This window comes from Fundulus heteroclitus, chromosome 20, assembly GCF_011125445.2.
Source record: "Fundulus heteroclitus isolate FHET01 chromosome 20, MU-UCD_Fhet_4.1, whole genome shotgun sequence".
NCBI classification, from domain to species: Eukaryota; Metazoa; Chordata; class Actinopteri; order Cyprinodontiformes; family Fundulidae; genus Fundulus; species Fundulus heteroclitus.
In genome coordinates, this window is record NC_046380.1 from 11070726 (window position 1) to 11097848 (window position 27123).

The 27123-nt window shown below is 38.5% G+C and overlaps 1 protein-coding gene across 3 annotated transcripts; it reads left to right on the forward strand.

Annotated features, from left to right (window-relative positions):
- The first annotated feature begins 915 nt into the window (after positions 1 to 915).
- On the forward strand, positions 916 to 27068 carry alpl (alkaline phosphatase, biomineralization associated). 3 transcript variants are annotated; one of them, XM_036152013.1, is made up of 12 exons: positions 916 to 1059; positions 8248 to 8413; positions 9660 to 9779; positions 11448 to 11563; positions 15988 to 16162; positions 16998 to 17173; positions 17578 to 17718; positions 17860 to 17929; positions 18066 to 18200; positions 20464 to 20655; positions 20758 to 20877; positions 25599 to 27068. In XM_036152013.1, the coding sequence occupies exons 2-12, from the start codon at positions 8341 to 8343 to the stop codon at positions 25862 to 25864; spliced, it is 1584 nt and encodes a 527-aa protein (XP_036007906.1). In that variant the 5' UTR covers positions 916 to 1059; positions 8248 to 8340; the 3' UTR covers positions 25865 to 27068. The 3 variants fall into 3 exon arrangements, with proteins under 3 accessions (XP_036007906.1, XP_012737184.2, XP_036007905.1); XM_012881730.3 differs by lacking the exon at positions 916 to 1059 and adding an exon at positions 4236 to 4387; XM_036152012.1 differs by lacking the exon at positions 916 to 1059 and adding an exon at positions 5028 to 5313.
- The last annotated feature ends 55 nt before the right edge of the window (positions 27069 to 27123 follow it).

Consider the following 27123-nt stretch of genomic DNA (forward strand, 5'->3'; position numbering starts at 1 on the left):
TTCTTTTTCTATCTGTGCACGGCTGCACTCTGTCTTTGTGAGTGATGGAGTAACAAATGCAACTGGCTGTCCTTCTTGCAGCAGTACAGTCCCTACACCTATACCAGAGCTTTTACATTCAATAGTGAATAGTTAGGAAATGTTTTTGACCAATCTGTATAATATGATTGAATTTGACTTTGGAAAGTGCCTTGAGATGACATGTTTCATGAACTGGCGCTAAATAAATAAAATTGAATTGAACTGACCTCTTTTGGCACATCATAGGGTCTGAGAACTGGATGTATAGGTGGCCCATTTGGAATAAATCACACTGTTTGCAGCCACAGGAACAAAATTAAACACAACAGCCTTGAATGAGTGACGCACAGTTTTAGGAAAAAAAAAAGTTATAATATCTTGTTTAAATATTGCAATGATGATATTGGTTGTGATTAAGCAGACATTTCCAAACAGCATTCTTTTTTTTCTTCCATCAGAACAATGTTTCCTCTCACTGGACCATTTATTATAATTGGATAAATACCAGTCAAAGTCAGTCCGGCTGGTCACATGCAAGACTGTCAATTAGAGTTTAAATGCAACCTACTAAATATTTAATATTTTATTTAAAAAAAACTCACACAAAAAACTGCTTAAATTAACACTGCCTAAAGCCTTCATAATTACAATCATTGTGTCATATTCTGGGTTTTGTTTTGTTTTATATTTATTTGATTAGTCAGTATACCTTTCTGTCTTGGGTTCCGTCTTGTTTGATTTGTGTTATAGCTTGTGTATTTTAGTTTACCCTGGCATATTATTTAGTCTTGGTGGTTATTTTTGTTCTTAGTCCTGTCTTAGTAGTAGTTCTGGTTCTCTATTTACCTTTTTTAGATTCTGTTCCCTTCCACTAGTCCTGTCAGCTCCCTCAGTCACTCCCCCGTCCTTGATCACTTCCACCTGTTCTGATTAATTAGTTGTTCACTCTGCTCACCTGTTCCTCTGCCTATTTATACCTGCCTCAGTTCTCTGCTCCCTGCCAGAACGTCACACATGTTTCATTTCACCTATCCACTGGTAAGAACCATCCTGCTTTTTTTTTTTTGTATCTGCCTGTGCATCTGGTTGTCTGATCTGTTTTTGAGTCTACCCCAGTTTTTGTTTTTACCTTGGATGTCTGCTCTGTACCTTTTATGTGGATTTTTTTTTTTTTTTTTTTTTGTCAGCTTGGCTGACCCATCATCCCTTCAATAAATCCTGTTTAGGCTTACCTCAAGTGTCTAGCTGAATACCGGGTTCATATCATCCTAAATCATTACACATTGCTTATTTCATCATCATTTTTTTGTGAGCTAGAATTTATCTGTGGCACTGGAGTCACAAGCTGCAGACTACCTGGCCTGGGGCTAATGTGAAGAAATTTTACTGCTGGGTACATTAATAGAATAGAACTTTATTGTCATTGTTTGATAGCAAGAAAAAACATTGTCCAGCAGCTTTTGGTCGACATTGAGACACAAATGCAACAATATCATAAAAGCCAAAGACAATGTACAGCAATACAAATCTAGAGACAAATATAAAAGAAATAGCAACGCTGAGAACTGCCTGTAGAACAAAGCTGGATTTCCCTGTATCTTTTTCCAGAGTGCAGGGGGAGAACAGATGGTGTCCAGGGTGGGTGAGGTCTTTTTATAACAGAACTAGCTTTCCTTGAAGTAGAAAAACAGAAGCTGGGGTGAAAGCTCCTGATTCGCCTCTCAGGGCTTGCTTTTGCTCCAAAACTATTGACGCGCAAGTTCAGCAGTCCATTAAATGCGCTAAGTGAACATCAGATAAGGGAGGTTTAATAGTGATCGAAATACATTGACTGGGTGCAAAGAAAAAAAACAAAAACCTCTACACCGCTGGTTTTACAAAGATACAAGTGGGTTAACTGGAGAGGTATGGTGGTGAATTATTCTGAAATGTGAATAAACAGGTTGAAAAATATACATGCAAAAAAACTATCAATTTTGCATCATGAAGCCAAGATCCACCTAAACCTATCAGTGAGTAACATAGAGTGGTGACAGAAATAAGTGCTACAGTGACATCTTAAGGTGGCTAAAGCAAACAGAGTCTGATGCTCGTGGAATCAGTGTCTTGCCAGTGAGTTCAGTGATATTTTCTTGTTTATCTATTCAGACCAATTGTTAGACCAATAGCACTTTTTATTTCCTGCCGCAAGGAGTAAGGTTAGTCATGTAGATTTTATCCAGTGTCTTGGTATAGCTACACCAAATAGCTGTACCAAATGTTTACTAAATGGCATACTGTAATTCTTTACCATCAGGAAGTCCACAAAATGCAGTTCAACGCCTTCAGCTGATCCAAAACTCTGCAGCAAGCGTTCTGACGAAAATTAAAAAGAGAGATCTCTTCTATTTTAGCTTACCTTCATTGGCTTCCTGTTAAATCGAGAATAGAACTTAACTTCTCACATATAAAGAACAGAAAGGGGGAAGAAAGCGTTTAGCTTTTCCGCTCCAGCTTCATGGAACAGTTTGCAATTGGAGCTTAAACTTAGAACAGAATGTATTTAAGACCCAGATAGATCCCATGATGTTTAAGTTGCAGAAGTGCAATTGTTTTACTTGAGTCATTTGCTCAAGTAAAACCTGGTTAAATAAAGATGATGATGATGATGATGATGATGATGATGATGATAATAATAATAAAAATAATAATAAAAATAATAATAAAAACGAATATTTACTTTTAGAGTGGACTTTAAAAGTAAATATTTTGCATTTTATAAACATTGTGCAAGTTATTATTATTATAAAGCTATTAATAATCAAGCTCCATCATATATCAGAGCTCTGATTACCCCGTATGTTCCTAACAGAGCACTTTGCTCTCAGACTGCAGGTCTGCTGGTGGTTCCTAGAGTCTCTAAAAGTAGAATGGGAGGCAGATCCTTTAGCTATCAGGCTCCTCTCCTGTGGAACCAACTCCCAGTTTCGGTCTGTGAGGCAGACACCCTGTCTACTTTTCAGACTAGGCTTAAAATTTTTCTTTTTGACAAAGCTTGTAGTTAGAGTGGCTCATGTTACCCTGAGCTATCTCTGTAGTTATGCTGCTATAGGCTTAGGTCACTAGTGGACATCAAGATCTATTTTTCACACCCTGCTGAGTTTTCCTACTGTTCTCCAATTTGCATTGTTTGTTGTTTAAATTTTTTGCTTTATGTTCTCGCTGTCTCAGTCTCTTTCTGCAAGACAGACACTTCCACTAGGCATAAAACCAAGATAATGGATATGTGATGGAGTGTTGCGACTTGCGAGGAGAGGAGAAAGGTGTGGACGGAGGGAGGAAGAGGTGTGGAGGCTCCTTTGACTGGTTTTCCAAATATGGTTGTAGCCAATCAAAGTGAAGTCAGCCAGGTAGACTCCATATCATTACAGTACCCGACCCTTTCACTGAGGAGGGACATTTGGCCTGACAAAACAAGCGGACATAATTTTTATTAATTAAATTCTTTTGGAAATTAACATATGTAGCTATATCAGCTAAATGAAATAGTTTATAGAGTCATGTTATGGCACATTTAAATTTAGATTTTATATTTCCCTGCTAATACCGTTATTTCAGATTGCTGGTAAATAGTTATTTACCATAGGCGTCTATAGAGCCCTGCCAAAACTATTTAGCAGGGCACCATGGCACCTGTAGTAAATTTTTCATTATGTTACTTTACAGTTACAAATTCCCATGTATTTTATTCAAATAGGGCATACCTGGCAAGCGGAAGGAAAGTGATCCATGGTTAATTTTTGTTTATTTTTTATTTACTAACAGAACTCTGGAAAGCTTGCCATGCACGTATGTTCAGCTCCCTTTACCAAGTTACAAGATGTAGCTCTAATTAGTAATGAGAGTCTATATCTATCTAATTTAATCTCAGTATAGATAAAATAGATTCCAACAGAACAAGCCTTCATTTTCCCTCTAGAGGGGGAATAACAGCAACAGACGTGGTTGGCATATTAAAAGACCCAGATGCACAGACCATTTTAACATGAGAAGGTCTGGGTGATTTCGCCATATTAGCCTTTTTGACTGGAGTGCGTCCAGTGAGTGCCATGGAAGCAGCGCATGGATCCACAGGCAGGCGGAGCTCTTGGTCCATGTTCCCACGGCAGCAGCAGCTCGTTATTTCCACAGAGCCCTTTCTCTCTCTCTTTCTCTCTCTCTCCTTCCTCGTGGGTTACTGACCGCTATTCTGAGATCCGGACAAGTGCGGCCTTATAAAAAGGAGCATGAATGCAGCGCAAAGGACTCTTCCGTCAAGGTGAAGAGAGCTGAATGGACTGCTGGCGCGTTTGGATGTAAGATTTGTTCCCCAGGGAGCACCGCTGTAGTAAGTAAAACTGTGATGAACTTTTTTTTGTTGTTTTGTAACACATTGCCGGCTTTTTTTTTTTTTTTTTTTTTTTTGGGAGATACCACGCTGCCGGAGAGATGGGAGAGTCGATCAATGCGTGCTTTATGGTGGTCTTTTTCTGCGCTCTTATGTTTATTATAGGACTGATAAATAAGCAGTTCCGAATTTTGTTTCTAAACCGGTTTTGGCCAACTGCTGCACACAGTTGATCGCAGTTTTATCCTTTGTGCGCTTTTCTAACGTGCTTTGTGGGCACTTTTATGCTGCAAGATTGTGGAAATCAAAGTCATAGGGGAGGGTTTTATTTTATTTAGCTGATGATTCCCACCCTCTCTGCACCCTTTAAAGAGTTTGGAGGAAACGGAATCCAGCCTCATCTTGTGTGGTAAATCCAGTTGTATTTTTAGTTATTCTGCGCATGTAACAGACTGGATGTGAGGAGCAAAACAAGTTGCCCATTTAAGTGTGGGGCCAGGGTTCTGTGTCCTGCCAGCCGTGGGGGTTTGAACCAGAGATCCTGGCTTTGGTGGGGGTTCAGACACGCTCATTTTGATTGAGCTGTATAAAGGTAAGCCCTTATCGGTGTCCCCATCCACTTGGATCATAACGAAAATCCTAATCCATGGGTTGGAAGAGCAATCTGCAGGCAGTTGGAGCCTGAGGTGATCTCCAGTAACTCACCGAAGAGCTGGAAACCTGTAGCCTGTATAGTTGACACCAGTTTGGACCGCTGAAGCCATGTCTGATGAGGGCCTTAATGTTTTGCTGTCTACACTGCTGTTTGGATCTCTTCTGGTGGCAGTCTTAGCTCTGCTTTGCTACTTCACCTGCAGACTGGCAGGATCCCTGCCCCTGGGCGGACCTGGGCGCTTTTAGGACTGGCATCCTGCAACCGAGAAACGGTAAAAGAAATCAGTGCTGTAATAGTCCCAGAAGTGCCGTTTAGTTCCAACATGCCTGTTTCTCATTAAACCAACTGGCGCGAGGTCCTGTTTCCACTTTCTCGCAGGGTTTGGAAAGTGTTGCTCAGATTTTGTCTCTGAGTTTTAGGAGGGCTAGGCACAAAGCGGAGAAGTCTAACGGTATGGTACATAACAGAGCAGATATTACTGTTATTATGCCGTGATCTAACCATATTATGAAGAATTTGTACTGTTAGTGTCAAGAGTCTGATATTAAAGAGGCTTGTGTGTGTGCAACACTTCAGAAAGTCACAGAGTCAGGAGGCGTTTCATCAGACCTGGGTAAATGATTTTTGTCTGGAAGTAATTTATATTTCGAATTTTTTGTTTTGTTTTCCAGGCATAGATGGGACCAGCCAATCATTTGGTGTTAATCGGCTTTGTTATGGCCCTTAAACCTCTTGCTGCTCTGGAGCTCAATCCCATTAAAATGACCTTGACTATAAGCACAGGGAAGAAAGGAGGAGGGTGTGGATAATTATGGATGAAAGCCTGGCAGGCCAGGACCCTATAAGGGCCCCTGTTGTGGCCACAACTGTGTGCAGAAAGGCCTCAAGCTCAACTTTACCTAACTGTTCTGTGGTTTCTCCCCCCGAGACTGTGTTTTTGGGCTTTATGATCTACTTTATGATTTTGTGTTTTTTTTTTGTTTACTATTGTTCGGCCTTTAGGACATGAAAACAGATGGTAATATTCAGCCTCTGTACCTTTTGCTTCTCCTCGCTGCGTTAGAGTTCAAATCATTTCACACACACTTATCATAACCACATCTCATATTAATTTGTTTTTTTTTTTTAAATTAGTTATTTAAACATTTTTTTTTTTTTATTGCAATTTAAAACACTTTAAATTACGTTTATTTATACAGCACCACTTCACAAGTCATGTCATCTCAGGGCACTTCACAAAGTCAGTTAAATCAAATCAGACAGACAGATTGTTTTCTATCCAAGGAAATCCAGCATATTTCCAGGGTGGACTGATGTGATAAATACAGCTTTAATTAATTAACAAAAAAAAAAAAAAAAAAATGGGTACACAAGTTTGAGTTTAGTCTTGTATTTAATTTAATTTGCATACAGGGTTGACAAATTATACACATGGACTCAAATGAATGCACACATACACCCTCATAGCCAGTTACCGTTAACAAGCTAGCTGCCAATCAAGCTTATGAGCAAAGTCCACAAACCACAATGCCAATGTTGGGGCCATTTGAGAAGCTTACAGTAAACTTGCTTTCCAAGTTTAGTCCAAAAACAGTTTTAATAAGCATTTGGGATTATAGAGCTGTTGGACCATCAGTTTTTATCAGTGTACCTTAACGGACCCACAGTATGATGCTACCCCTCTGGGGCTTGGCAATTAGTGCAGTGTTCTTAGGTCTGAAAATCACATCTTTACTTCTCCAAAGATAGTTGCAGTCATTCTGTCCAAATAACTAAATCTTTGCCTCATCAGGTTTCAAAACCGTTCTCTCAAAGGCTTTTGATTTGTCTATGTAAGCAGCTGCAGATTTAAATACAGAGCAAGGATGCAGGTTTTGGAGCAGACGCACCTTTAGTGATCAGCATCATTTCAGCCTATGGTGATGTAAAATGTTTTTTTTTTTTGTTGTTGTTGTGGGTAGTCACTGTGTTTCAGCAGCTCCCAGCGGTTCCCACGTTCTTTCTGAAAGAAAGAACTTGGTTGGAAATCTGGAGACAATTTGCTGCTCCAAACAGACCATGAACACATTACTCAACTAGTTTTAGAACAGATAAAGCAATCTAACATTGAGCTCGAAATGCTCTCCTTAAGGCCACGACCTCAAACCTGTTGAAAATTTAAGTGTAATGTTTAAAAGAAAGACTTTTGACAGGAAACTAATAAAAAAAATATCAATTCTGCCAAGAAAAGTAGCTAAAAACCAAAACTCATAATATATGGATACATTTTTCTTACATTCCTGTTTTAAAATTTCTTTTTAAAAACCAGTTATGTAATGTTGTAAATCTCTGATCTGAATTTTCATTTGCTGTCAGCCAAAGTTGTCAATATAAACAATAATTCAAACCCAGAATGAGCTTTAATGGTCAAGTTTGAACAAGCAAACAAGGAATCTGATTTTGGTTCCACTTTGCTCTCAAAGCGCAGACATTTATTTAAATTATCAACAAAAATATAAATGCTTGAAATAAATAAGTGTGTAATGCATCTCAATAGCATACATGTTTAATTTCTTCAGCTGAATTATAAAAAAAAAAAAAAAGATCAACCTTTTTATGATGTACTGATTTACTCTGATCGTGTGCACCTGTAAATATTTGTATTTTTGACAGTGTGAATTAGATAAGATGTAAAATACATGAAAACATGTGCAAGAAATTCTGCTTTTTTTTTTTTAATTATTGAAATTGAATGCTGTGAGTTCTGTGAACAATGTTTTTTCGGCCATTGAAAAGAACAATTCAATGCATCATTAAAAGCCCAAAGTGTGTGTTATTGCTGTGTATCCCAAGATATTCCAAGAATAGTCTGTGAGAAAATGCTAGGTTCTGTGGATTTGGGATTTGGGAACATAAGGACAATGTTGTCTGTAAAACATTATCGTGGGAAACAGAATAAACTCAGCCACAAACCACGAGTCTTGTTGTCAAAACGAAACATTATGAAGGGATCAACTAAACATTACCACATGTAGGTATAGATTTTACACCTAAATATAAAAACACATATTTATAGAGCGTATAATATTCTGTGTGAGAACCTGAGAAGTGTTATTTGCTTGATGTTGGTGTGTCTAGTCAAATCATCATGGAGTAAATAAATATTAAAGTCAGAGCGTCTGAAGATGACACACTTTTAATAACTAGCTTACTTATTCTGCTGCAGCTGTGACACGGCTACAGACCGGCTTCCATCGCTTCCCAAAGTGGCATCTTATGGCTGTCTAGAGTTACGCATCGGCCGCACTCAGACCACAACATGAAAGCGTCAGGCCTGCTCATCGCTTGCTCCTGTCTGATCTTTGGATGCGCGGGGCAGCCACAATTCCCCGGTAAGTGACTTTGCAACCAGACGATGCGACGAAAAAAAGCTGTTTGCACTTGAGTAAATACGGTGCTTGAAAGACTGGGCTATCTGGATTCGGAGAAGTATTTTTTTCTAACTTTTTAGTGAAGGGAATTTTTTTTGCTCACGCTCACATCCTGTTTTATAAACACTGGCTGACTTAGCTGCTGAACTCAGTTTGGCGATGCTGCTGTAAATAAAGGAAATTCACTGGAGTGATAGCACAAACAAATACCAGGCATCCTGTTGTCTGAGCTTCGTGTGTTTTAGGCCGACAACTGTCCTCGTGTTTTATGAGTGAACGTCCAGCTAATCTAATTTTAGAATTTGTTGTCTTTTGAAATGTAGTGGCTTATCTCCTTGGTATCTGGCCATGACTTGGTCAGGGTAAATGCTGTAAATAGTTTTCTTTTTTTTAAATAAATACCTCTGCGTTTGTGGAGTCTACTGGACAGTCTTGAATCTTTGCAACAACCTTCGCAATATCAGCATCAGCTAGATGTACTGAGTTTTTCACATTTTTCTTAGCCCAACGATAAGTTCAGTTCCCATGCACGGGCCTTCTGTAGAGCACATTTTATTTTTTGGCCCATAGGGTCGGTCACTGTGGCCTTCACACTGCAAAAACGTAACTTAAAATAAGTAAAATTTTCTTAAAATGAGTGTATTTGTCCTTGATTTGAGCAGCTAAACAAGATGATCTGCCAATGGAATAAGATTTTTGCACTTAAAATAGGAACATGTCATCTCCATCTTATTTCAAGTGCAGGATGTCTAATTATATTATTTTAGGGGTAAAAAATACTCATTCCATTGCCAAATAATCTTATTTACCTGCTCAAATCAAGGACAAATACACTAACTTTAAGAACATTTTACTTATTTTTAGATCTGTTTTTGCAGTGATTCGAGCATTCTTTGGGTTTAAATAAACAGTTCAGGACTTGGCAAGTGAATCTGATGTCCATCAACTATAAAAGGTGCACGTATGTTTGTTCCCTTGCAGTAAATGAATTCTTGAAATGTCATGTTTTATCTGAACAACTGTTTAGCGTTTGGTTTTGCATCACGCTAGATCAAGAATCAATCAAACATCTCCTGAATAGTTGGATTTTTGAGAAGAGATTTGACTACGAGGCTATATGGCTGCACATTAGGATTTTCACAGATCAACTATCAACATGACTTTGTTTGGTTAAAATCTAACCAGATTTAATTCCTGAATTACCCAGAACAGGAGAAAGATCCCAGGTTCTGGAACGGTTGGGCTCAGAAGACCTTGAAGGAGGCCTTGACACTTCAAGATCTCAATAAGAACCAAGCAAAAAATATGATCCTTTTCCTCGGAGACGGTAAGCCATTAACGTACTTTTACACTTTTGTGGAAAAAAGATACAAGATTTTCAATGAGAAGATTGATTATGAATAACTTGTGTAAGTGAGTTTGGTTTTTTTTTTTTTTTTTTTTTTTTTTTTAAAAGATGAGCAGCAAGTGTTCAGTTTTTTTTTTTCTCTCCCTCTTGACCTCTGAAGAGTCAGAGATGTTCTAAAAATTTTAATGAATGGTGCAGAGATTGAAAAGATTCAGCTTTGGAGGACGAGGCAGATTATTTCTACAAGGTGAGGTTCACGCGAGGTGAATAAATAGCAGCGAGCAAAGCTGCTGAGCTGCCATCAAATCACGGGGCGAGCTGTTTATGTAGGGATGCTCTCTGGTTCTACAGCAACATTCATCCTTGGTCGGGCCTCCGCTGCCTCTCTCCTCTCCATTCACAACACGGCATTCTTGCTTATTACTGCATTCATGGTCACATTAGCCCAGTTTCAGAATACCAGAGAAAGTGTTTAACTGGAATATGCTTGCCCAGCATTGTCTACATTACACAGTTCAATTGATGACAGTCCGTTATCTGTGCTGAGAACTGGCTCTAAAAATGTAAATTCCTTTGTAGGCCCTCAGGTTTTGTAAAGCACGTACAGTAGGGTTGGGCGACATGGCTTAAACACAAAATCTACGATTTTATTATACCAGATCTGATTAATTGATTCCCCCCCCCCCTCCTTTTTGTTTCACAAGAAGAAATTAAAGAAATTATTTTAAAAAAACTTGCTTTTATGTCAAGCATTTTGTCTGGGAGCTGACCTGAATTCAAAGTGCAACTAAATAAAAGCTGTGAAACAACATGGCGGCCCTGTCGTTGTAAACAATGAAAATATAAGAAAATGCTTGCAGCTAGTGGTTTTACATAATGAGCTAAGAATAGGCTTCACTTCACTTGTGTAACTTCAAACTAACTTAAAAAAAAAAGTAAATGAGTAAATTAAAGTCGTTTTATGGCTAAAAAGTTTATTCTTTACAATATTTTGATAATACATTTTTCCTAAACGTATATTCAGCACTGCATGCTCTTCCCTTCATGAACGCCCAATGACTGCATTACCAAAATATTCCAAAACTTTAATCTTAAAAAAAAAATTGTAAATTCGAATTAATCGATTCAATCAATTTATCGCCCAGCCCTAACATCCAGTCTGAAATGCACCGGAAAGACGTGCAGGTCAAACTAGATATGGATTTAGATTGTAGGAGCTAGGGATTTGCTATCCATCCTTCATACAGTACGTCATTACCTTTAGGACGCCTTAAGCGTTTAATTTCAAGCATTCATGTTAGAAAAATAAAGAACAATGGCCGCCTCTACGGAGCTTGAACACGCTCTGCATACACACAGTGTGTGTGTTGTGTTTTTCACTGTTATCTGTTGTGGGAGGCCCTCGAACAGAACTCTGCAGGCGCCACAATCTCCCGTCCTTTGAGGAAACACGAAGCAAAGAAAATATTTTGGCTGTCTGTGGTCAGCTTACTCCTAAGATTCCCATGCAAAAATGCTGATATGTTGCAAACTGCGATTGATAAAACAAAGAGTGAAACGCTTGAATGTTATGGAATCTTTGTTTGGCTTCTCCCTGTCTGGGGGGTGGGAGTTGGACTTAATAGTCAATTTACTTTTCCTGTTCAGGGATGGGCGTTCCCACAGTGACAGCAGCTCGAATCCTGAAGGGTCAACTGAGCGGACACAGCGGAGAAGAGCAGCAGCTGGAGATGGACAAGTTCCCGTTTGTCTCTTTGGCCAAGGTCAGACTATCATTTAGGGTTGTAACATAATATTGATCTCACAGAGTAAAGTTATGGCTTCATTCAACTTGTGACCACAAATCCAGTCATGCATTGCGTCATACTTGACCAGCAGTATGTAGGAGATATGATTAAATGATGTTTCACATAACTGATGGAATCATTATTGCCGGTATCTGATGTCATGATGCAGTTGTCAAATTGTTCGTTTGGTTGTAAGTTCACCAGAAACAACCTGAACGGTGGCTGCACTGAGAGAGGTGCTCTACAGGCAGAAGTCTGGCACTTACACCTGTACAGTTGAGAATACAGCCACTGAAAATGTCAGCTTGTGTTTGAAACTCTTTTGGTTCAGTGTTTTTTTTTTTTTGTTTTTTTTTTATTAGAATTACTGTAACTTTCTGGAAAAAAAGACATTTTATCTGCTAATTTTTCAAATGAAAAGTATATTCCATGTCTTTTAACTTTATTCATCGACAGGTGGTCGCACAGACACTGAGTGCACTGCAAAAACAGAACTTGAAATAAGTAAAATGTTCTTAAAATGAGTGTATTTGTCCTTGATTTGAGCAGGTAAATAAGATGATTTGTCAATGGAATAAGATTTTTGCACTTAAAATAGGAACAAGTTATCTCCATCATCTTATTTCAAGTACAGTATATCTAATTATCTTATTTTAGGGGTCAAAATACTCATTCCATTGGCAAATAATCGTATTTACCTGTTCAAATCAAGGATAAACACTAACTTTAAGAACATTTTACTTATTTTTAGATACGTTTTTGCAGTGTGTCGTTATCAAGACAATGCATTAAAGTTAAAACATATAGTACAGAGGGGATGCTGTTTAATGAAGGATTAATATGTACGCTGATGAGAAACACTTCTATCACTACCAGCAGTTATTATGTCAACCAAATTCCAAAAAAGTTAAAAACCAAACGACTGGACTTTTTTCCCGAAGTTTGAAGACGTTTCAAGGGCATTATAGTTTAGTACTGAAACTACACCGTGTCATCCGGTCTGGAGAGAAGGTGATTGGCTGCAATCTTCCATCTCTTCAGGACCTGTATGCCTCCAGGACTCTGAGGCGTGCAGGGAAGATTGTGGCTGATTCCTCACACCCCAGTCACAGACTATTTCAGTCACTTCCCTCTAGCAGGAGGCTGTGGTCCATCAGGACCAAAACCTCACGCCACAAGAACAGTTTCTTCCCATCTGCTACCGGCCTTATCAACAAGGCCAAGAGCCGCCCGTGACACTTGGCACTGCCTCTCTCCCTCCCCCATTCAGGACCTACAAGCTACACCAACGTAGCATCTCCAGACCTTCTGCGTTACATTAACACACAGTCTACTGTGTATATAGCTATAGATTCTGTGTATGTATATTTATTTTGTGTGCACCATCAACACCAAGTCAAACTCCTTGTAAGTGCAAACCTACTTGGCGATAAACTTGATTCTGAAACAGAAGGGAAGCACAAGGAACAGAAACACATCAAAGATGCCCTCCAAACCTGTGGCTACCCTAACTGGGCTTTTGTCACATGAGCAAGAACATCCAAAAGACACGCTGCAGAACATAATGGTGAGAAGAATAAACGCAGAAACATCGTCATCCCATATGTTGCTGGAGTCTCTGAAAAACTCAAGAGGATTTTCTCCAAACACAAAATCCCAGTACATTTCAAACCAAACAGGACCCTCAGACAGAGGCTGGTGCATCCCAAGGACAAAACCCCCAAACCTAAGATGAGCAGAGTGGTGTATGCAGTTCAGTGCAGTGAGGAATGTTCTGATCTTAATGTTGGAGAAACAAAAACAACCTCTCCACAGACACATGTCTCAACACAGGAGAGCTACCTCCTCAGGACAAGACTCTGCTGTTCACCTACACCTAAAGGACACTCTTTTGTGGACCAAATTGTTTACATTTTTGACAAAGAAGACAGATGGTTTGAAAGGGGGGGGGGGGGTGAAGGAAGCCATTTACGTTAAGAGAGAAAAATCAACCTTAAACAGAGGAGGAGGACTTAGGTTCCAACTCTCAAAAACTTACAACACAACAATAGGCTTTCCTATTCAATCCTCACTTCCATGCAGGTGATCACAACATCGCTCCTGTAAGCCAGGGGTCCGTTCTTCGTACGTCGCTAACTCAGTTAGCAGGATTTCATTGTTGACGATTTGGCATGATCTTGGATCGTTTGGTTCTTCGAAAGACTTCCTGCACTTGTTGTCATAGCAACATGTGCGCCAGCTTAAACCTGCTCCAGAGCAGGCTTATTCATGTAAACAAGATTAGATCACGGCTGTATAAGCAGAGGAGATGGAGAAGTCTGCCGTAGCCATGTCCATTTTTACGACAGCAACCTGTTGCGGAAGGTGCAAGAATAATTTGCAGAGTTTTTTCGAATTAATCGCGTATTGCGCAATAGACAGGATCCTTTAGCGCAGCACGACAGTGTAGTTGTAGAGAGATTTTTCTTGGTGGCTGTTATAAACAGACAAACACATCATTTAACAATGGCTTTTAAAGAGGAAAAAGTGGTGTTGGAGCCATAAATATAAAATATTTAAGTTATTTGTATGATAGTTTGCTTTTTATTTTTATCATATTCAGTAAGAAGATTTGTTCAGGCTATTTTATTGTGAAGTTTAGTTTTACTTTGAAAGGCTTGCTTCCTGTCGAGCCGTATATTGTATTAGAAAAAACTATGGACGGATTATCTAGACACGGAGCAATACAGTTTTACCGTGTAAACTGTGGATGACTTGGAAAAGGAAGATTTAATTTTTTTATGGATAAAGATTTTTTTATTAAAATTCCCAGTTTGCACGCATCCTTTACTTCCCGTGCCTAAGGAATGACACTGAAATGTGGATCTCTTGACATAACAAGTGCATTTTTTAAATAAAGTATAATAATTAAAGGCTACCATTTTGTAGAATATTCTTGTATTTCACTTTTACTTGTCCCCATGTTCTAGTGGGTCCCGTGGAGTCTCTGATATAAAAGAACAAAGTTAATATGAAATTATTAAAATGCAAAAATTCATACTGTAGAAAGTGATAGAAACATCTACCATGGACAGTATTTAAGCATTAATTTGTCTGCTGCTTTTTGCCAGCCCTCTCTACTGGCTTTAACAGACTTTAAGGTGTTTTAATTAATGACTCAAATTCGGCATAACCTTCCATTAAAAGCTCTTGTTCTGCTTGGGAGAAAAACTGTGGGCGTTCTTTGTTCATGCTGAACAGCCAATAGCAGCGTTGCTGATCAATGTTTCTACTATCGATGCATTTACCCTTTTAAACAAACGCATGAACGCGCAGTTGTCTCAGATAACTCAATCCAGCCATACTAATCACAAACAACAGGTGTGTTCAAAGAACCCAATTAGCCGGATTATGATTAGCCGGATGAAATCATCTTGGATGTGTCAGTTGATCTCGGATGTTTTAAGCAACGTACGAAGAACGGACCCCAGGCCAATAACGACCATAACGACTCCCCATTGCAGAGGCGTGAACTAGTTTCGGTTCAGTTCGCATGTTATCTAAGCCATAACAAGGCCTTTGTTGGGCAATACTATAAAGCTTGGAACTCCACACTACTCCAGACATTTTGAATTGAGAAAGCTTTCTGGATGGGAAGCGAAACGTCTTCAAACTTCGGAAAAAAGTCCAGTCGTTTGGTTTTTAACTTTTTTTGGAATGACCATGACCTGGATGACTGAAAATCTTCACCAGCATATGTCAACCAAAACATCATGCTGTAGGAAAAAACAGACTTTTACTTTTAGAGATTTTACTGCTTCTACTTAAGCCTGCAGGAGCACAGTTTGTGTATTTTTTATCACATTTGAATACATTTGAAGAAATTCTCATAACCCTTATGAATAATCGTCACTAAAATGACACATTGTCCCATCCCTATGGGCAAGTGATGCTAAGCAATATGAGTCATTCAATAATAGTAGCTGAGTGGAAAAGCTCGGCTACTTAAATAATGTGAGCTGTGAGGAAAGTTACATTCTGGTATCTGCAAGATAGCTGAAGTGAAACACTTGCAGAGTTGGAGGACTCTTGGAATCAGCTTGGTAATGTTTGTTTGGTAAGAATCTAATTTTTTTGATTGTATATCATTACTCCAGCTTTGGTCATACATAGATCACATGATTATGTGTGTAATGTATGATGCTGAATAGATTAACCTCTGACTGAAGCCACATGGTATTTTCTACCAAGCAGCTGCAATGACGCCATCATAGGGAAATTCTCACACCTTTCACTCTGCAGGTTTCTATAAAATCACATTCTCTCATTCTAAGTTGAGCAAACTGGATGTTACATTTATTTCCAAGACATAACGAGGATAACGAAGACTGATACCAGCGTGCTCATTTGTGTCTCTGCAGACATACAACACCAATGCACAGGTGCCAGACAGCGCGGGCACCGCCACAGCATACCTCTGCGGGGTTAAGGCCAACGAGGGGACGGTTGGCGTGAACGCAGCTGCCGTCCGCTCCCAGTGTAACACCACAAAGGGCAACGAGGTCACCTCCATCCTCAAATGGGCCAAGGACGCAAGTAAGGGGACTTTAAACTTATTGTGACGCCGGGAATTGTTACCCGTTTTTTTTTTTTTTTTTGTGTGTGTAAAGTTAAAAAATTGAAAGTGTGAGAACCAATGGTCGCTGTATGTATTATGTTAATGTGTGGGGTGAATCCTCACTTAAGTGACACAGTTTCTTCTGGCGCTGACTTCAAAGTGTTTGAAGTAAAGCTCTGTGGTAATGCTTTTTCACTCGACGCATTTCCATATCCAGCGAGTGTGATTTAGGCCTAAATGAGAATTTTATAGCGAAATCTACTTGAGCGAAAGACGTTTTTATCAGGCTGCTAATATGGGACAAAGTTTCTACACTTTGTTGTTCTTCTGATGTTCCCTTGTCAAAAGTGATTTATATATATATATATATATATATATATATATATATATATATATATATATATATATATATATATATATATATATATATATATATATATATATATATATATATATATATATATATATATATATATATATATATAAAATAATAAAATGCAGTCCGGTTCAGGTAACAGGGGTCTTACTCAGGAAGTCCCGCTCATTTCAGTCAGTCACTTCGCAGCAATCTCTCCTCCTGAGCAAGCGTATGGACGGTGGAAAGGAACAGCCACCTGTTAACAGGAAGAAAAACTTTGTACTTCATTTATCCTCATTTGCACTCCATCTTATTGAACACGAGATACTGCTTATTAGGCTCAAATGGATGATGTCAGGTTAAAAAGTTAGTGGAGCTCACCTGTGTCACTGGGTTCCTTTATTCAAAACCTGAACCCTGATTCAGACAGCTGTGTCTGTGCGTCCACATTGCAGAAAAGGCCGTGGGAATTGTGACCACAACGCGTGTGAACCACGCCACTCCAAGTGCGGCCTACGCCCACTGCGTGGACAGAGACTGGTACTCCGACAACGAGATGCCAGCGGAAGCCCTGCAGTTCGGCTGCAAGGATATCGCCAGACAGCTCTTCGAAAACATTCCCAACATTGATGTGAGCCACAGCTTTTAATACTTGCTTGTTACTTTTTTTTTTTTTAATTGCAATGCAAGCTGTTCTTATTTCTTAATATAAAGGGTTTTTTTTATTTGTATACTCAGCATTAGAATTCTATTTAGCTGTACTTGTCGTTTAAATTAATCAAAGCACTGTACATGGATGAATTGTCAAAACATTATTAAAAAAAACATTTGAAAACATTACAAAATCACTATTTTGTATTATAATTTGTCATATTGTTTTAACACTGAAAGTTTACTTTTTAGTGAAAATTTTGTCTGCAAAACCAAATTTAAAATGAATTATTCTCTAAAAAAATGAGTCTAAGTCATGCCTCAGAATGCCTTCAAAGATTTGTGGACTGATTATTACACTGATTATGATTTCCCACTTTTCAGGTGATTATGGGCGGGGGAAGGAAATATATGTACCCCAAAAACATGTCAGATGTAGAATATCCCAATGAAATCAAGCACAGCGGCACACGGAAGGATGGAAGAAACCTGGTGGAGGAATGGACGAACAAAATGAAGAATGAGGTCATTTTTTATTTTCTTCATTTCTCCTTTTTTTTTTTTTTTTTTGCTCTCTTCTTATCTACCCCATTACATTATTTTTAAGTTTGAACTGGCTAGAGAATTAAAAGTATTTTTTTATTTTTATTTTCAATTTATCCACAGAAGGCCCATTATGTATGGAACAAGAATCAGCTACTATCCCTGAATCCAAAAAATGTGGATTACTTGCTGGGTAAGTCCCACTTTCATTATGAGACTCTCACTGAAGTGTAAATGAGGAAGAATCGCTCTCTGCACTCGCTGTGCGCCTATTATCTGTGTGTAATATGCCGTTTCTCTTTGACCTCCTGTGACTCCTCTTATTTCAGGTCTTTTTGAACCGGGGGATATGACTTATGAACTGGATAGGAATGCTGACACTGATCCTTCCCTGACAGAAATGGTGGATGTAGCCATCAGAATCCTACAAAAGAATCCCAATGGATTTTACCTCCTTGTAGAGGGTAAGCATCTGCCTCTTAACATGAAATTGTCTTTTAGGTGTGTCTGTTATTTATTGTCTCTTAGTTAGCTGATAAAGGATTCACGTAATCTTTCTGCCTCTAAGGCCTAGATCTCACCACTATGTGCCCTTGTAGAACATATATGCATTTTTCTACATAGCAGACTTTTGTGATACAAGCCTTTACTGGTTTTGTGCAGAGAAATACAACTGATGGAAAAAAACACAACAAAAAATGTAGGTTTCTGCAATTGTCAGTATGGATGGGTGTACACATTGAGTATTGCTGAAAAGAGCTGAAGCAAAGCGGTATAAAATAAGATAAGAGGCATTTTTTTTATAGCTATGTGACTCTGTCAGGTACCGACCGCAGCGGTCCTCAGCCCCATGCACCTGAACTCCAAAGCGAGAGCTCTAAATGTGCAATGTGCAGAAACATTGCGAGAGGAAATGGTGGGTTCCAACAGGATGTCGGCAGTTTCTTTGCAACCGTCCAAGCCTTTTTTTTATTATTATTATTAGTTACCTTCAGGTTAAATTGTACAAAGATATTTAGCATACTAACGTCAGGAGAACAGTGTAAATGGAGATCCATGAGCAGACCACCTGCAGCCTGTCTCACGAGATCCATGACCGGAGGGCATTTCCAAAACGTGTCAAAATGTTCCAATTTTACACATTTTACATTTTACAAAAGGAATCAGGAATAATTTTCATGATCTTTTTTTTTTTTTTTTTTGGCTTTCTGTGGGTAAATATAGGTTCTGTGTTTTAGGTTGTAATGAGTTTGCTGGTGGTCTGGATTTCTGGAAGACACCATCACTAACATTTGTGCAATCCAAATCAGCGTCACCAGTGCTAAAATCTGCTTTCCATTGAAAGTCCAATGCCAGGGAACATGACATTTAAAGTCTAGAAACATGATCCCCAAATCTAGACACCACTCAAAAGCGGTTTACTAATACAAAGGCAGGGCAGTGCATTCTGCCAAGGAGTGCCATGTGCATTAAGGAGGGATTGTTAATTGTAAATAAAAGAAAAAGGCGGGTTATATTTATTACGTAACTCTGCAAAGGATAGAAAGCCACTACTGCCTCAAACATCTCCCAGTGTAGAAATCCCTTTGTCCTCCTAGACAGAGAAATTTAAGGGCTGTTTATTTATCTGTAATCTACCATTTTAAAAAAAAAAATTGGGAACCATGGATCCCATGGAAAGAGACCGCCACGTAACTTCCATGCTTTCCACCATACTTCAGTCAAGCGTGAAATAAAAGGACAATGAGAGCTGTGGCTCAAACTGCGGTAATGCATGTGCAGGAATCGATTGGGAGGGTGTGGATCGGCCAGAGCATCCTCTATACTGCGCTGTAGTACCTGTGAGTCAGGACAGCAGCAAAAATTCAGTGGTCTAAGTTTAAAAGGTCAATTATAAAGTTTAAATCAGTGCATTCCTGTTTAGATTGTCATGCTATGCAAAATGTAAATTTAAAAAAAAAAATTCTCATAAAATGTTTTAGGATGCCACAGCCTGCAGTCCCTCTTCTTTAACCGGTTACTTGATTTTGTGGCTAACAAATAGTAGCTTCAGTAAAATTACACAACAACCTACCTGCACTTTTCTGACTTGGAAAACTGTTAAAACTGGGGATGCATGATATTTATTCGGACCGATAAAATATCGGCTGATTTGGTGGAATTTTTTTATCGGCCCGATAAAAATAGGCGACAAATTAATTAAATGTGGTGGAATTTTATTCAGCAAGAATTTTGAGAGGAGGAAAGAAGGCTTCGGGTTTTAACACAAGAAGCCTAATAGCTCACCTGAAAAATTGTCATCATGGCACCTCATTTTTGAGGATGCATTTTTATTGACTTTACTGAATTTTTGCGTATGTTAGTACATATAAGTTCATGTTCTGGGATGCTCTTTGTATTCTGAATTGATTTGTGTCTTCTGTTATTTAAAGCAAATTACAGCTTTTTTGTGTGATGGCATAAAAAAATAAACATTTGCAGAGCCAAAACCTTTTGTTTGCTGTTATAGATAAGCCAGAGTTACTAAATAATTTGTTTTTCCATAGCTGCATCCAGCACAAGCTGCAGATTATGCAAAAACTATATTGAGTATGAACTTATCGGTATTGGAATCGGTATTGGCCATGAAAAGCAGAAAATTATCGGTTATTGACATCGGTTGAAATTTTTAATATCGTGCATCACTAGTTAAAACACCCCTAATCGTATTTGAAATGTATCTGACAGGAGGACGCATTGACCATGGCCACCATGAGGGCAAGGCCAAGCAGGCTTTGCATGAAGCTGTGGAAATGGACCGAGCCATTGGCCGGGCAGGTCTCCTGACCAGCACTGAGGATACTCTGAGCGTCGTTACTGCAGACCATTCACATGTGTTCAGTTTTGGAGGCTACACCCACAGAGGAAACTCTATATTTGGTATGTAATAAAAAAAGGTAATACGCAGCATGTAGCCGTGAGGAAGTATTTTCTCTGTTGTGGTTGTTAAGCTTTGTCCTCTTCGTAATGTTATCTCCACAGGTCTGGCCCCCAAGTTAAGTGACGTTGATAACAAGCATTTCACCGCTATTTCGTACGGAAACGGACCTGGTTACAAACTTATCGATGGGCAAAGAGAGAATGTTTCGAAAATTAAATCAGGTAAGTAGATTTTTGTTTTTACCTCAAGTTCAATTCTATTTTATTTATATAGCGCCAATTCATGAAACATGTCATCTCGAGGCACTTTACAAAGTCAAGTTCAATCATATTATACAGATTGGTCAAAAATGTCTAATATAAGGGAACCAGTTGATTGCTTCAAAGTCCCGACAAGCAGCATTCACTCCTGGAGAAGCATAGAGCTACAGGGAGAGTCGTCTGCATTGTCCATGGCTTTGCAGCAATCCCTCATACTGAGCAAGCATGAAGCGACAGTGGAAAGAAAAACCACCCATTAGCAGGAAGGAAAAACCTCCAGCAGAACCGGGCTCAGTATGAACGGTCATGTGGGATGTGTTAACTTTAGAAAATCAAACCAAACGAGGATAGAGCTCTAATATCCCAGTTATATGTTCACGAGTTAGTTAGATGTGTTTAGCTTCCTGTTGGGGTGCCAGGGCTTGGTCGTGGTGCTGTGTATGTTTTATTCATCATGGTGTCTTTGCTCACAGTTGAAGATGTCTGAGTTCCCAGTACAGCTGTCCTCTTTTATATACATTTATGGTGTTGTTGACAAAATCAAAAACTATTCTGATCAGCGTTTAACGCAGGAACAGGACATGCATTCACATAAAAACGGATCCTCACATGATAGGCGCGTTTGTCACAACCCTATTGAGACGTCCAGAAAACTGCTCCATTAAATTATGATTAAAAACCATGTGTTTACAGCAACGTCTGGTCAAAGAACCTGACTGATGACCTGTGCTTTTTTTCCCCTTTATTGCCTTTAATAGCTGTACTTTAGGCAAGGCAGTTTTATTTTTATATCACTTTTCAGCAACAAGAAATGTGCTTTATGTGATGAAAACACAAGAAGGAAAGATGTAAAAATTACAAAGCAGTGGTATAATAAAGGAATGCAAAGAAAGGTTTCACTACAGACGTGAAATTAATGAAGTTTCACTTAATAGCATAAAATATTTTTATTTTACGCAACGCTTTTATGCATACAAATTGTTATCTTCTTTCTGTCTCTCAGTTTATTTCTAATAGACTAGACTGTAATAGAATGGAAATAGCCTTATTATCCTACATTTGGGAAATTCACTTTGGATTGCATTGTGTATGAATGGTGCTATATATTAAACTTTTTTCTGGCAGGATGTCACAACTATTGTCTGAAAGAAATGGCTAATGTTTACTGCGTTTGTTCACTAATGTTTATTGCAGGTGTTCAGAGAATCAGTTAAAAGACAACCTTGTATGGTTAAAAGTGCATCGCAAATAACGTCCTTCGCTCGTCTGCCAAAATTCTCAAAAGTATCCAAACTCTACGAATAAACCAGGTTTTAGTGAGGTAAAAAAACAAACCATGAAACATTTCCAAACCATTACCACTTATAATGTTACATAAATCGTATACCATTCAAGAGGCCGACAAATTTATTAAAGGACATAAATATGAATGATGTATAATATAAAATGATAAACTGAAAAGTGCAATAACCCAGTTGGCAAAATCTGCAGTGCCTTAATCTTTACTAATACTTTGTTGAAGCACCTTTTGGATTCAGTTTTAGCATTTTCTTTTCTTTTTTTGTCAGTTACTGTGAACCCAATTAACCTTAAATAGAGTTCAGCTGTTCATTTGCACATTTTGACCTTTCTTAAGCAAACGTTACAGTTTACAAAGGATCTAAGGAGTTACAAAATGTATCAGTCAAGAGAAGAGAAAATTTGGCAATATTGAGACGTTACAAAAAGTGGAAATTTCTCTGGAAATCCAACAGCCAGAGACTTGACTTATTCAAGTCTGCACTAAGGAGTGGCATTTAAAGGCAGAAGCAGCTGGACAACACAGGAAAAAAAGCATACCAATACCGAAAATAGAAATCATATTGATCGATAGTTATAATTATCAACAAAGTAAAAACATATATTTTAAGTGCAGCCCTGGCCATTTTATGCTATTGCCTTGTGACCTATTTTTAGATACAGAACACACAAACACTGAATTCAAACTCAACCCTTTATTCAACCAACTTTTTCACAAAACTGCAAGTTTTATAAAACAAAAAAGAACGCATGCTCTCTGAACTCTTTGAAGGGGGCGGAGCTTTGTTACTGGGTCTGCGTGTGTAATTGTTTGGGAGGATGTAACGACTGTAATATTAATCTGCATGCTGGAATGCAAAAGGAAGAAAAACTGTTATTCTATTGAACTTTTTATTGATCCTTTTTTTCTATCATCGGTATACGTCTATCGATTGATATATATTGTTATTGAATTATCAACCAGCCACAGCAGAGAAAGAAAACATCCAGTTCTGACTAAAAATGTTCTAGAGCCACGTGCAAGAACGTGCAATGACAATTGATATGTTTGGCAAAAAAAAAAAAAAAAACCCTACACAACACTGAAATAACACCGTGAAATATGGTGAACTGTGGCAGCAGCAGATTCTGGGATTACTTTTCTATAGATTGATGTCCTAACAAATGTGCTTGTTCTTCTGTAACCCCAGTTGGTCGAGGCAGATGACCATTCATACTGAGCCCGGTTCTGCCGGAGGTTTTTCCTTCCCGCTAATGGGTGGTTTTTCTTCCCACCGTCGCTTCATGCTTGCTCAGTATGAGGGATTGCAGCAAAGCCATGTACAATGCAGATGACTCTTCCTGTGGCTCTACGCTTCCCCAGGAGTGAATGCTGCTTGTCGGGACTTTGATGCAATCAACTGGTTTCCTTATATAGGACATTTTTGACCAATCTGTATAATCTGACCCAATCTGTATAATATGATTGAACTTGACTTTGTAAAGTGCCTTGAGATGACATGTTTCATGATTTGGCGCTATATAAATAAAATTGAATTGAATTAAATGAACTGTACAGCATAAATTTCTATGGCACAGGTATATGTTGAGAAATGCAATGTATGTATATGCAATTTACATTGCTTAAAGGTGACCTATTATACTTCCTTTTAAACATTTAGAATAGGTCAGAGAGCTTAACAAAACATGTTCATTAAACGTTTTGCAAAAAATTATTCATAGATAATGAGATTTCATCTCCCAGTATCACATATTAAAAGAATGTGTCAGAATGAGCTGTTTTAAGGCCTTGTCACTTTAATGCAAATAAGCTGTAGCTTAGTTGCATAAAACACGATGTTTACACTCGCACTTTACACTTGGGAAAATGGCTGCAAACAGACGCACAATGGTACAGCAGTACAACTTGGACACTGAGTCAGACCCAAAAGCTGAAGAAGTTGAGCCTTCTCCACAAGTGATTTCTGAATAGTAAACAGTTATTCCTCCAGGGCAACTCTAGAGAGAGTTCTAGAGCTATGTTTAAAGCCATGTGTCTGCATTGTTAGACCATCCTGTTATCTTCTCAACTGCCGAGAAACATCTGTCTGTGTGTGTTATGCTTTTATAGCGTGTTGGTTTGTGTAAGATGGAAAGCATTTTGGTCGTTTTAGTTTGGACGAATCTGAGAAAAAAAAGATACTATTAGCACCAGTGTCCCTATGGGATTTTCAGCGCAAATTAGCATCATGCTAACCGTTAGTTGTCTGTGTCTTTTCAGCTGTAGTCAAAGCTATAGTTGGTATTCCTGTTCAGAAACACTTTTTGTTATACTGGATGAAATGGTCCTTCCATCCTGACAGTAGTAAATTCAGTATTTATTCAGAAAAAGGAATAATAATAAAAAACAGACCTCTGTGAGAGGTCAAATGGCAAGGACTGGTTCTGCCCACCCATCTATCCTTTGAGTTTCGGGAGTATCACCTTATTTATTTGTTGTCTCACATGCTGATCATTGTGGCGGCTCACGTAACGCCAGGGCGTGTGCACATTCCTTGCTAGTTTCTGCTTGCTGCGCATTTGCACTTGTTCTGTTTATGCATCCAGTTAGCTTTGGCATTAGCCATTCATTGTAGCTTAACTGCTCTGACCGTATGCTTTGAAAATGGTTGAGAGTCGCAAGAAACAAACTGTCTTTCAAGTTTATGAGAGGAAGAGGAAGGCCACAAAAGAAAGAAATAAGACCAAGTATTATTTGGGAGATTTTTTTTCAGGCAATCTCCCTTAGGAGCAGAAGAACAGGTAAGATGGTCTCGCGCATGTTATTCAACATTGGCTGTTTTTTACCTATATTTCTAACAAAAATATACCAGCCCACCTTTAGGTGTATGCACATTTTTCGGCCCGTATTAATGCCAATGTTGTTTGTGATTTATTCAAATAATAATTATAACTTTAATGTCAGATGTGTTACAAAAGTGTTGTGTTAGATTTTGGTATGTTACGGTTTTACGTTGCTTAGGTTGGTAGGTTAGAGGCTGGGCTCGGCTAGGGTTGGTAGGTGAGGGCCATCGCCCGCTGATTGCAAGGTTATAATCGGTAATTTTCTGAAATGGCTCATTTTCCAGACACCAACAAAACATTGACTTATTGCCAAAAAACAGCAGGATGTTATTTTTAGTTATTGGAGTGTTTCTAGTAGGAGTAGAGACCCAAATGGAAGAACAAAAATGTGCAAAAAGTGAATTGCTCATAATGGGTCACCTTTAACATTGCAAAAGCTGACATTTTGACAGTGTTGGGTAAACTTTTGAGAACCACTGTACTCAGCACCATCAGTCTGAGCAGGTTCTGAACACAGACTTATTTTAGCGTTCCATGTTTTTCTGTGTTTCCCCTTGCAGAAGACGACAACTACCAGGCACAGGCAGCTGTACCTCTGAGGACGGAGACTCATGGAGGAGAGGATGTTGCGGTGTTCGCCAAGGGTCCCCTGGCTCACCTGTTGCACGGCGTGCATGAGCAAAATTACATTCCCCATGTGATGGCCTATGCGGCTTGCATTGGCCAGAACAAGGACCACTGTATGAGGAGGAGTGGAGCTGTAGGCTTACAGCCAGTGTTCTCAAGCATTGGAGCCATTCTCGCGATCACTTGGCTCTTGTGCTGACCCCATTTGACGCGTTGTCCTGTTAATATTATTTTAAGTTTTTAGTATTTTGTGTTATTTTGAAATGTCTCTATATGATATTTTTCTATAACGAGACTGTGTTTTTACATAATTAACAAACAAAATCTTAAGTATTTGTTCAGCAATTTCAAAAAAATCTCCTGCCCCAATTGAATTGCGACCGTTTGATCAAATAAAAATTAGTATTAACAAAAAACAAGATTTTAGGAAAAACTGTCTAGAGTCTTCCTCCTGACTATTTCTTCAGTTCCGCGAAGAAGGCATGCAGAGGATAAATACTGCTGAGCCACATAGTCTTAGAGAGCGGTCAAAGGGATTTGTCAGCTTACTTCAGTTGTTTCATGTTTCAGGAAAAAAAAATTATTCAAGACAGAGGAAAAAACCCACTATATTTCTCACCATTCTGCCACAGAGCAAGACACAATTATTCTCAGACTATGGAAAGTATATCATTTTGATTATTGAAAATTTGTATTTATTTCAGTAACTTAACTCAATAAGTGAAACACAATGAATAGATTAATTGCACAAAGTGATGTTTTCAAGCCTTTATTTCTGTTAATTAGGATAGTTTTTCCACTTGCAGCTAATAAAAATATGACATTTAAGATTAGAATATTACATCAGACCTATAAAAACATGTTTCTTACAAAATATGGGCTTAGTGAAAAGTATGTTTAATAGCTGCATAAAGGATGTTATTTTTTAAAGGTACTTTTAATCTGACCAACAATCCTCACATTGTATTACATTTTCTTTAAATGTGACTGTAGATATACATATATGCTTTGTTCTGTTCAGCCAGTTATGCAAACACTCCTTACGCCATACTAGGAGGAGCTGGTATGCCAATCAAAGAAAGCACAGTAATTTCAATCTTGGACCATTTCCTTTAGTTTTCAGAACTAGTTGAAGCAGTTGAAATCATTTTTACCCTGTTGCTTTCATTATATACAAAACCTGAATGTCTGAACTTGTATAACATGCCACTGCGCAGTGAACAGAACCTACCTCACACCTTCCTGAACATTCCCACGGGCTATTGCCTTAATCATACCAACCGTTTGTCATCAGGAGACAACATCTTGACTGATTTACACACGTGCACATACCCCTACTTCCCCGTCTTGTTTTGGCCAATCAGAAGCTGTCACATCCAATAAAACAGTTTTTTTGAGATAAACTTGTTGTTTTTGGTCAATTTATATTAACAATTGTATTATTCCAGTTAAAAGCGT